This window comes from Sander vitreus, chromosome 20, assembly GCF_031162955.1.
Source record: "Sander vitreus isolate 19-12246 chromosome 20, sanVit1, whole genome shotgun sequence".
NCBI lineage: Eukaryota > Metazoa > Chordata > Actinopteri > Perciformes > Percidae > Sander > Sander vitreus.
This window is the reverse complement of record NC_135874.1, coordinates 19870959-19881906: the sequence shown is the minus strand read 5'-3', so window position 1 is coordinate 19881906 and position 10948 is coordinate 19870959. Positions and strand designations below refer to the sequence as shown.

Here is a 10948-nt window from a genome sequence, read left to right as displayed (position 1 = left end):
GTATAGCATGTCAAACAATTTAGTATGTCAAAAAATTTGATAGTCAGTGTATTTCGAAAGATTTGATAAAGTGTAGTATATATGTCGAAAAACTGATAAAAATGTCAAAGTATAGCATGTCAAAAGTAATGGAATAGTACGTCAAAAAAAATTATAAAAGTCATATGTCGAAAAAAGTAAAGTCACAGTAAAGTATGTCGGAAAAAAGTGGGGAAAAAATGTCATAGTATGTTGAAAGAATCGATAAAGTCATAGTATAGTATGTCATAAAATTCAATAAAAAAGTCAGTATTGTGTTGAGAAAAGTGATTAAAAAAAATCATAGGATAGTATGTCAAAAAAGTCATAGTATATTGAAAAAATATATGAAAAAGTCATAGTACGGCATGTCAAAAAAGTCAGTATACTGTAGTATGTCGGAAAAAGTGATAAAGTGATAGTATTTCGAAAAAATTTATAAAAAAATAATAGTATAGTATGTCAAAAATTCATAGTATAGCATGTCAAGAAACTCATGTCAAGATAATATAGTATGTCAGAAAAAGTGATAAAAAAAGTCAAACTCTGTCAAGATAATATAGTATGTCAAAAAAAGTGATAAAAAAGTCAAGTATAGTATGTTGAAAAAGTAATAGTATACTGTAGTATGTCGAAAAAAGTCTCATTTTGAAAAAGTATAGTATAGAATGTAGAAAAAATCTATAAAAAAATCATAGTATAGTATGTCAAAAAAAGTGATAAAAAGTGATAGTATAGCATGTCGAAAAAAAGTGATAAAGTCATAGTATGTAAAAAAAGTGATAAAGTCATAGTATAAAATGTCGAAAAAAGGATAAAAAAGTCATAGTATAGTAAGTTGAAAAAAAGTGGGAAAAATGTCATAGTATAGAATGTCGAAAAGTGCATTTATCTCTTCAAAACAACCGGTAAAGGAGGTCTTGAAAGTAATTGCAACCTATTAGACTTGAAGACACAACCTTCTGTCTTCCAATCATTGTCTTATCACCCTAAACTATCTAACCTGATAAATAAGTTCACGTTTTTATCATATTTGTCACTTACACTTAGTATATTGGATCTGAAAACTCACTGAAACATATAAGAATTGATCACTCAACCTTCTGGCTTCCAAGCATTCTCTTATCACCTTAAGCTATCTGACCTGACTCAAAGTTTATGATTTTGTGAAAAAGTCATAGTATAGTATGTCGATGAAATTGGAAAAAAAAGACACAGTATAATATGTCGGGAAAAAAATCATAGTTGAGTATGTCAAAAAAGTGATTAAAAAAGTCATAGAATAGTATGTCGAAAAAGTCATACTATGGTACGTCGAAAAAAGTGATAAAAAAAAGTCATAGAATAGTATGTTGAAAAAAGTGATAAAAAAGTCTAGTATAGTATGTCAAGAGTCATAGTATAGTATGTCGAAAAAATAATAAAAAGTCATAGTATAGTATGTCGTAAAAATAATAAAAAGTCATAGTATATATAGTATGTCGAAAAAAGTCACAGTATAGTAAGTCGAAAAAAAGTGGAAAAAATGTCATAGTATAGTATGTCGAAAAGTGCATTAATCTCTTCAAAACAACCGGTAAAGGAGGTCATGAAAGCAATTGCAACCTATTAGACACAACCTTCTGTCTTCCAATCATTGGCTTATTATCACCCTAAGCTATCTAACCTGACTCAGAAGTTCATGTTTTCGTCATATTTGTCTCTTACACCAAGTATATTGGAGCTGAAAACTTGCTGAAAGATATAAGATTTAAACACTAAACCTTCTGTCTTCCAATCATTCTCTTACCACCCTAAGCTATCTGACCTGACGAACTTGTTGTCATGAAAAAGTCATAGTATAATATGTCGAAAGAAGTGATTAAAAAGTCATAGTATAGTATGTTGAAAAAAGTGAAAAAAGTCAGTATAGTAAATTGAAAAAAATGGGGATATTACACATGCCTTTGGGGTGGGAGATCTGGGTTCAATTCCCACTGCGATACATCAACCAATGTGTCCCTGAGAAAGACAACTTAACCCATAGTTACTCCAGAGGTGAGCGACCTCTGACATATATAGCAATTGTAAGTTGCTTTGGATAAAATGTAATGTAATATAAAAGTATGTCGATGAAATTGATAAAAAAAGTTATAGCATGTGATAAAAAGTCATAGTCAGTATTTCATAAAAAGTCATAGTATACTATTTTGAAAATAGTCAAAGTATAGTATGTTGAAAGAAGTTAAAAGTTAAGTTAAAAAAGTAATAAAAAAGTCATAGTATAGTATTATGAAAAAAGTGATAAAAAAAGTCATAGCATAGCATGTCGAAAAAATGATTAAAAAAAAAGTCATAGTATAGTATGTTGAAAAAGTAATAGTATAGTATGTCAAAAAAGTAATAAAAAAGTGATGGTATATTATGTCGAAAAAAAGTGGGAAAAATGTCATAGTATAGTATGTCGGAAAAAGTGATTAAAAAGTCTATATAGTATGTCGAAAACTGTATTTATCTTATCAAAAAAACTGGTTGGGAAAGAGACTGACAGGAACAAAATATTTCTCTTCATCTTCTTTCCTGTAAATTAGGTCTTGAATCTAATTGCACTCAGTAAGATTTGAACACCCAAGCTTTTGGCTTCCAATCATTGTCTTATGACCCTAAGCTAACACAACACACAAGTTCATGTCTTTGTCCCAAAGTATATTAGACCTGAAAACATACTGAAACATAAGATTTGATCGCTCAACCTTGTGTTTCCCAATCATTTTCTTGTGACTCTTAACTATCTGACCTGACAGAAATCTTAGTTTTTGGCACATTTGTCTCTTTCACTTAGTATATTGGACCTCAAAAACTTACCGAAACATTGAAGATTCACTCAACCTTCTGTCCTCCAATCATACTCTTATCACCCTAAGATATCTAACCTGACACACAAGTTCATGTTTTCGTCATATTTGTCTCTTACACTAAGAATATTGGAGCTGAAAACTTAATGAACCATTTAAGATTTGATCACTCAACCTTCTGTCTTCCAATCATTTGCTGACCTGACAGACAACTTTGTTTTTGACTTGTTTGTCGAAAAAAGTGATAGTAGAGTATGTCGAAAAAAGTGATTAAAAAAAGTCATAGTATAGTATGACAAAAAAAAGTCAAAGTATACCATGTTAAAAAAGGTGATAAAAAAGTCATTGTATAATATGTCAAAAAAAGTGATAAAAAAGTCATAGTGTAGTATGTCGAAATAAATCATTGTAGAGTATGTCAAAAAAAGTGATAAAAAAGTCATAGTGTAGCGTGTCGAAAAAAAGTGGTAAAAACGTCATAGTAGAGTATGTCGAAAAAAAGTCACAAAAAGTCATAGTGGTATGACGAAAAAAGTCACAGTATGGTATGTCGAAAAAAGCCATAGTATAATATGTTGAAAAAAGTGGTAAAAATGCCATAGCATAGAATGTCGAAAAAAAGTTATAAAAATGTTATAACATAGTATGTCGAAAAAAGTGATAAAAAAATTAAAAGTATAATGAAAAAGTGATAAAAAGTCATAGTATGTCAAAAAAGTCAGTATAGCATGTTGAAAAAAGTCATAGTATAATATGTAGACAAAAGTGATAAAAAAGTAATGGTATAGTATGTCGAAAATAGTGATAAAAAGTCATAGTATAGTACGTCAAAAATAGTCATAAAAAAGTAATAGTATGTCAAAGAAAGTCTAGGAGAACATGCAACTCCACACAAAAAGTGTAAGTCACGCAATACACACCTACTATAAACTATATACAGTGTTAAACGTTTAATATTAATTAGTATAAAAAAAGGGAAATTAAAGTGATTACAGCTTCCTCCGACAGGTGTCGCTAGAGGAAATGTGGTCGGTAGGCGGGCTTCAGCCTCACTACACCAATGACAAGCTGAGGGGGTCAAAGTTGAAGGGTTAAATCCAATATGGCGGCTAACAAACGAGTGTTGTATGTTGGTAAGTATGTTATTTTTTATTTAAAAAATACATTAAAGGTATATTGTTTCAGTATATCTAGCTAGCGTTTTAAGGACATTACTTTATAAATAATTAAATTAGACACAAGTACATATGTATAGCGTGCACATATTATGTAAAAGCCGGTAACACATGAAAGCGTCACCTCAACATGGCAACTTCGCTGTTTGTAAACGTTGCACAGTTTACCAGACGCTATGAGTGAAGTCCGTCGTGTCAAATGAACTCTGAATACATGGAATAAAATAATAAAACAAAAAGCTTTATCCTCAGGAACTCAGGACTCCAATGGTTCTCATTGTTTCTTGAACGTAGCACGTAAACCTGCTCCGTTATCCTCCTCTAATTATCGTTACAAACTAATATTCTTCATTGTCAAATTTAAATATTAAGCGACATGTCAATAACTTACTGTTCATAAGCTCAGTCTCAGTACGGTGTGTTTCTGTCAGGTGGCCTGGCAGAGGAGGTGGATGAGAAGGTGTTACATGCAGCTTTTATTCCGTTTGGAGACATCACTGACATCCAGATACCATTAGACTATGAAACAGGTAAGATCAGAAGGTTGCTATTAACTGTGATAGTAACTGCACTGTTTCTATGTAACATTTTATCACAGTGAGTGTGATACATATTAAGCTGTATTCATGTTTTATGTTCTGTTTTCAGAAAAGCACAGAGGATTTGCGTTCATTGAGTTTGAATTGGGAGAGGTATGTACTGGTTACAGACAGTGCTGAAATACACACTAAAGACTGCAATATTGTGATATGAACCCAATAAAGAAAATACCCTGTATGGGAATCTTCATGCATTAATATTTCAAATGAATGAACATGAATAAGGTTATATTCAGAGTGAGCCTAATTCAGGGTGTATAGTTGCATTAATGAGAGAGATGTTGAACATACCTTAACTGAGCTACACTATCTACGTTTTAACAGAATTTTGCAACACAGTTATCCATCTGCTTGCTGATGGAATCTACTTTTATGTACAGCCATAAAACATAAAAATGTACTTATTGTGTACCATAATAGCAACACAAGAGAAATATTCAGTTTGATGTGTAAGAGAGGTGATTTACAGTTATTAATATGGATGTTCTCTAGCATGTGAATAGGAATTTAATACATTTATCGGCATCTTTTATACACATTTCAATTGCAATGCTGTTATTTAGAAAAGGTCTATGGTAGCATGACTAGTGAATTCAGTTTGAACATGGATGGTAATTGGCACATAAGTTGGGACTTTGATGGTAAATGTTTCTGTGCTCATAATCTGTTGATGGCCTTTGTCTTCTGTAGGATGCTGCAGCAGCGATTGATAACATGGTAAGTGGATCACATTGCTCCACATTAATGTCAGTGTAGTTTTATTCCTTTTTCTGAGACTAGCTGTTGTGAGTTTACCCAAAGTCCAAAAATGAGTTTACGGTTTTAATATTGATGTTTTTATTCTGTTTTCCTGCTAGAATGAGTCTGAGCTTTTTGGACGGACAATCCGGGTCAACACCGCCAAGCCCATGAGAATCAAGGAAGGTTCTTCTCGACCAGGTGATTGATAAAAACCTGTTTTATAGAAGCCTTTGCCTGGACAGTAGTTTAAAGCCTTGGTTCGAATTTTAACTCTGCTTTTCCGTCAGTGTGGTCGGACGATGACTGGCTGAAGAAGTTCTCAGGAAAGACCACAGAGGAGGCTGAGGGGGAAGCAGCAGCTGGAGAGACAACCAACACAGCAACAGAGGAGGTGAGATGGCTTTCTCTCTAAAGTGCGTTGGTGACTCTGACTCTTAAACTATGTCAAGATGGTGACCGAAGTATGATTTGTTTTTGCAGGCTGAGCCCCCGGCTAAAAAGGGAAGAGTTAATCCTCAGGTCTACATGGACATCAAGATTGGAAACAAGGCGGCAGGGAGACTACGCTTCCTCCTCCGGGCTGACATCGTTCCCATGACAGCAGGTGTGTGTGCTTGTAGGGCTTTCCCCATCACATCTTTGTCAAAAATATATACTGTAGCTGCACAATGTTTGGGTTGCTTGCATAAAGAATTAACACTAAAATGAATTCTACAGGAGTAAAACAAAACCACAAGTGCTTAAGTATATCATTCCCCTTTAAAACCCCCCCCGAAATATTCAGTTGGCATATAGTAACACCAACATCTTTTCTTACATCCTATATAGAGAATTTCCGCTGCCTGTGCACACATGAGAAAGGATTTGGCTTTAAGGGCAGCAGCTTTCATCGCATCATCCCTCAGTTTATGTGCCAAGGAGGTGACTTCACCAACCACAACGGCACCGGTGGCAAATCCATCTACGGCCGGAAGTTTGATGATGAAAACTTTGTGCTCAAGCACACCGCGCCAGGTGAGGAATTTTGCAAGGAGCTCATGGAGTGTGTGTTGGTGGTCTCTAGGTGAATGAGCATCATGGTTTACGTTTACTAGCAGTTCCCATGGATAACTGGCCAAACCTTATCTCTCGTGCTCACAGGGCAGCTCTCCATGGCCAACTCCGGGCCAAACACTAATGGCTCTCAGTTCTTCATCACCAATGACAAAACAGACTGGCTGGATGGCAAACATGTGGTGTTTGGCGATCTGGTGGAGGGGATGGATGTGCTCCGTGCAATGGAGGTAAGGGATAAAAGGGTCTACTGAGACTGCAATATATTTGGGGGGGGAGTGGGCACCGTAAAACGTTTCGCTGTTTCATCACTAGAAATGCAACTGTAGCAAGCATCTCACTATCACTACCATTATCCACGTTCACATTCGGATGCAACAAATGATATATCCAGCTACAAAAAAGCCTGAAAGTCAGAAGTTAGAGCGGAAGTACAAAAAGTCGTTCCTATGAAGATAATACACCGTCTCGTCTCGTCGCATTGGTATAAACTGGCAGGTTTCAGAACGTTATAGACCGACGTCTTCGCAAATATTTGCAAGTTTCAACTCTTCTCGTCGCAAATCTTTGATCTGAACTGGGGCTCTGAACGCCTCTGCGGAGATTCGACTGTGAGATTAGCAGTCGAATCGTGCTCCTTCGATTGAAGCATCGAATATTCCACTATTCAAGGTCACTCCTAATAAATATATATATATATATATATATTTAAATATTAAGCGACATGTCAATAACTTACTGTTCATAAGCTCAGTCTCAGTATGGTGTGTTTCTGTCAGGTGGCCTATATATATAATGATACTGTTGAAGGTTTCAATTTCACAGTAAAATAAAGGGTTAATTCAGTGATAATAAAACCGTAAAATCACTCGCAGCACTCTCATAACAAACCTCAGTTATTACCCGATTTGGTCTTTAACTATATACATCACTATTTCCTTCTCACTTTTCTTCGTCTCACAGCAGAAACCCCAATTAGCAAACAGTTGAAAATTGGCAAGAAAATTGACAATGAAGAATCAGCTGGTTTACCAATTGCTATGATTGATTTTTAGGGATGATGTAAAGTTAATCATGATTTAAGTAGCAAAAATAGCAAGTTAATATTGGTGATCATACTGTTCATAATGTTATCTAGATTATAATTGTACCCATAAACGTGGAACTCAGACATCTATCTGGGCCTAATGTTCTATTGATATTAGTTGGTCATATTATAATAAAAGCTTGCAAGACAATCATGCTGAATTTTGGCAAGTAATTGCTGTATCTTTTGAATGTGTTTTCTTTCTGCAGGCTCAGGGAAATAAAGACGGCAAGCCGAAGCAGAAAGTCATCATCTCTGACTGTGGAGAATATGTTTGAACGAAAAAGAATAGTGTGCTTGTATGTATCATATGTGTCTATGGTGAATGTCGGAGAGTGTGTTCATGGTTTTTTGTACTTTGAGCCCACATCATCTGCCATGTAAATATTTCAATAAACTTGTTTTATAAAGAAACCACTGCTTGATGTCTATAACATTCGTACAAATGAAATGTCACATGTTGGCTTATCCCTTTATATCTGCATAACTACCTATTTATTGCACATATTTTCGTCATTATTTTTTAACTTTTATAGTAACATGCTAAGTCAATGTTAAAAAAAAAAATGTAAAAAATAAAATCAGAGTTTGTGTCAAATTGGTACACTAAACAAATCAAGCATGCTAAAATAGGTCTATTAATGGCACGGAAATGAGGAAGAATTTAAAAAAAGTCCAGGCACTCAAGGTTGTTTACAAAAAGTGATACAAGACCTTTAACAGGGCAAGACTTTAAAAATACACCAACGCGTGTATTTTGGTATGGTATGTATTTTGCGAATGGGTGTCATGTAAAAAATGAAATTATCAAGTGCAGGGAGCCTGTTTGACCACGTTACATAATCTGTATAACTGATCCAAACTTAAATAAAAAGAATACTAGACGTCGTCCTTTCTCTTAAATTGGACAACTCTATAACTGATCCAAACTTAAATAAAAAGAATACTAGACGTCGTCCTTTCTCTTAAATTGGACAAAAGTGTTTAGTGCCGTGGAGCGGCCACACCTGAGCAGGTTGAGCGGACAGAAGACATGGCAGGCAAACAACTCCACCCCCTCCGCCCCCGTTCTTTTGAGAAATCTGCTGAGGTTCTCATCGGTGAGGTTCATCCAAAGCCCGCTCCGACACTGAACCGCAACAACTGCGTTTAAACTGTAAGTAATACAATTGATTTATAAAGTACTGAATAATAACACGAAGTTGTTCGCATTCCGCTGATTTAGTAGGTTTTAGACGTGTATATTTGGCATACGCGCAATTGCGCATGGAATGTACAAACTTGAAAGAGTTTACCGTAGTCGTTGGGAAGTGAATGGCTGATAGAATACGAGTTCTCGGACTGTCTCAGTATAGCGACGAATTAAAAGGTTTCTGCTAGGATAATGATAAAGTCTCTTGTTAAATAAAAGTTTTAGGGAGCATTTATGCCTATATTTTGGCGCTTATTATTATTTTATTTTAAACAAACAAGATAAACACGTGAATTAATATGTTAATAACCCAGTTCCACCTCGGGTTGTTTCTTCTATGTCTGTGATATGACTCTTTTCTTTTTGTCTCAGGCTGTTAGATACCTGAGTTGTGTCTTAGATACCTGAGTTGTGTCTGTGCCACTTCAGCTGAAAAAAGCTTCCCCTGTCTTCCATCAGCAGGAAGAGAAGACAGGCTGTGAACAAACCTCGTCATGAACTGGGCATTCCTCCAGGGCCTCCTCAGTGGGGTGAACAAGTACTCCACAGCTTTTGGCCGAGTGTGGCTCTCTATTGTTTTCCTCTTCAGGGTCCTGGTGTTTGTGGTGGCAGCGGAGAAGGTATGGGGCGACGAACAGAAAGACTTCAAATGCAACACGGCTCAACCCGGGTGCCACAATGTCTGCTACGACCACTTCTTCCCCGTCTCCCATGTCCGGCTGTGGGCCCTGCAGCTCATCTTTGTCACCTGCCCCTCTCTCCTGGTGGTGATGCATGTAGCCTACAGGGACGACAGGGAAAGGAAACACCGGCTTAAGTATGGCGAGAACTGTCACCGTCTCTACGTGAACACGGGCAAGAAGCGCGGAGGCCTGTGGTGGACCTACGTCCTCACTTTGGTCTTTAAAATAGCTGTGGACGCCACCTTCGTCTACCTTGTGTACCACATCTACGAAGGCTACAACTTCCCCTCGCTCATCAAGTGTGAACAGGAGCCATGTCCCAACAAGGTGGACTGCTTCATCGCTCGGCCCACTGAGAAACGAATCTTCACCATCTTCATGGTGGTCACCAGCCTGGCCTGCATCGTCCTCTCTATTTTCGAAATCGTATACCTGGTTGGTAAAAAATGCACTGAATGTATCATCTCATCACATAACTCTCGCCACATCATGACCAACACGATGTCCAGTGGAAGCAACCTGATGGAGTCAGACACTCTAAAGGTGCCTGGCAAAACCACCCCTGAAACGCCTGCTCCTTCATACAGCCTCGCTATGTCTTGAGATACTGAGAATAAAGACAAAGACTTAATGAAAAACTATGTCTTTGGAAAGGAAATATGCTTTTCCTCCCTCTACAGGCACTTCCTTAAAAGCAGACATTTGTGTGTTTAGAGATTGAACTATGATGGAGAGAGTTCTTTACCGTTTTTGTGTCCACTGTCAGAAAACTTGAAATTCCGGACCATAAGGCATGTGTGTCATTGATCTGGAATGTGGTCACTGTTGTGGGTTTGGGTCAGAGTATTCACAGTGATATTTTTATAGATGGAGTTCTACAGCCCTTGCAAAGAAAATTAAGTCTGTGTAATTTAGATTTAGCCTTGAGACCGATTACATGAGTCACTCATTGGTTTGGAGAAGTTTTTTACAAAACACATGTGGTTTTCTGTGTCAAGTTTTCCTTCTACTCAGTGCCAAAGCCATGAAATGTTTAGTTCAAGCTGTACTGCGTCTTCTACCTTCCATTACACGTTTATATCTGAATACCATACTTTATGTAATTTATCAACATGTTTGAAAGATTGTGCTGTTGTGTGTGTTAATGTTCTGACCTGTTTAAACTGCTTCCTGTACACAGGCAATAGATAGCAATACAGTCAAAATGCAGTGTTGTAAACACAGCTGGCAATAACATCAGGATGTGCATATTTCACCATCTTAAGTGTTAATATTTTTCATTAAAGAAAATATTTTTATGTTGTTATGAAAATGTGTTTTTTTTCTCCATAAGATGAAGAAAGACAATTTAGAGAGGTCCATACACAGTACTGCATTCAATTCATAACAAGTACTGTAACAGTTTACACAATATGTCTTAGCATAGGGAATATACTAAAGAACGAATGTAAACCAGCTAGGACTTGTGTCAGTTGATTGGCTTTTGTACTTCTACTTTTTCCATGAGTTTCATAAAGCCCTCCCTCCCCATGGCACACATATTGCTCTGTTGCTAGGAGCAGTGCC

General features: G+C 36.4%; 2 protein-coding genes across 4 annotated transcripts; both read left to right on the top strand.

The window, feature by feature from the left end:
• The first annotated feature begins 3911 nt into the window (after window positions 1-3911).
• ppie (peptidylprolyl isomerase E (cyclophilin E)) lies at window positions 3912-7921 on the top strand. The gene is made up of 10 exons (XM_078277379.1): window positions 3912-3985; window positions 4459-4557; window positions 4676-4719; window positions 5317-5343; window positions 5484-5565; window positions 5655-5758; window positions 5848-5971; window positions 6196-6381; window positions 6508-6650; window positions 7717-7921. Exons 1-10 carry the CDS (start codon window positions 3955-3957, stop codon window positions 7783-7785), a joined length of 909 nt encoding a protein of 302 aa, XP_078133505.1. The 5' UTR covers window positions 3912-3954; the 3' UTR covers window positions 7786-7921.
• Window positions 7922-8556: 635 nt separating this feature from the next.
• gjb10 (gap junction protein beta 10) lies at window positions 8557-10680 on the top strand. Of its 3 annotated transcripts, none has more exons than XM_078277380.1 (2): window positions 8557-8663; window positions 9159-10680. In XM_078277380.1, exon 2 carries the CDS (start codon window positions 9194-9196, stop codon window positions 9983-9985), a length of 792 nt encoding a protein of 263 aa, XP_078133506.1. In that variant the 5' UTR covers window positions 8557-8663; window positions 9159-9193; the 3' UTR covers window positions 9986-10680. The 3 variants fall into 3 exon arrangements, with proteins under 3 accessions (XP_078133506.1, XP_078133507.1, XP_078133508.1); XM_078277381.1 differs by having other exon boundaries at window positions 9072-10680; XM_078277382.1 differs by having other exon boundaries at window positions 8564-8663; window positions 9162-10680.
• Window positions 10681-10948: the final 268 nt, after the last annotated feature.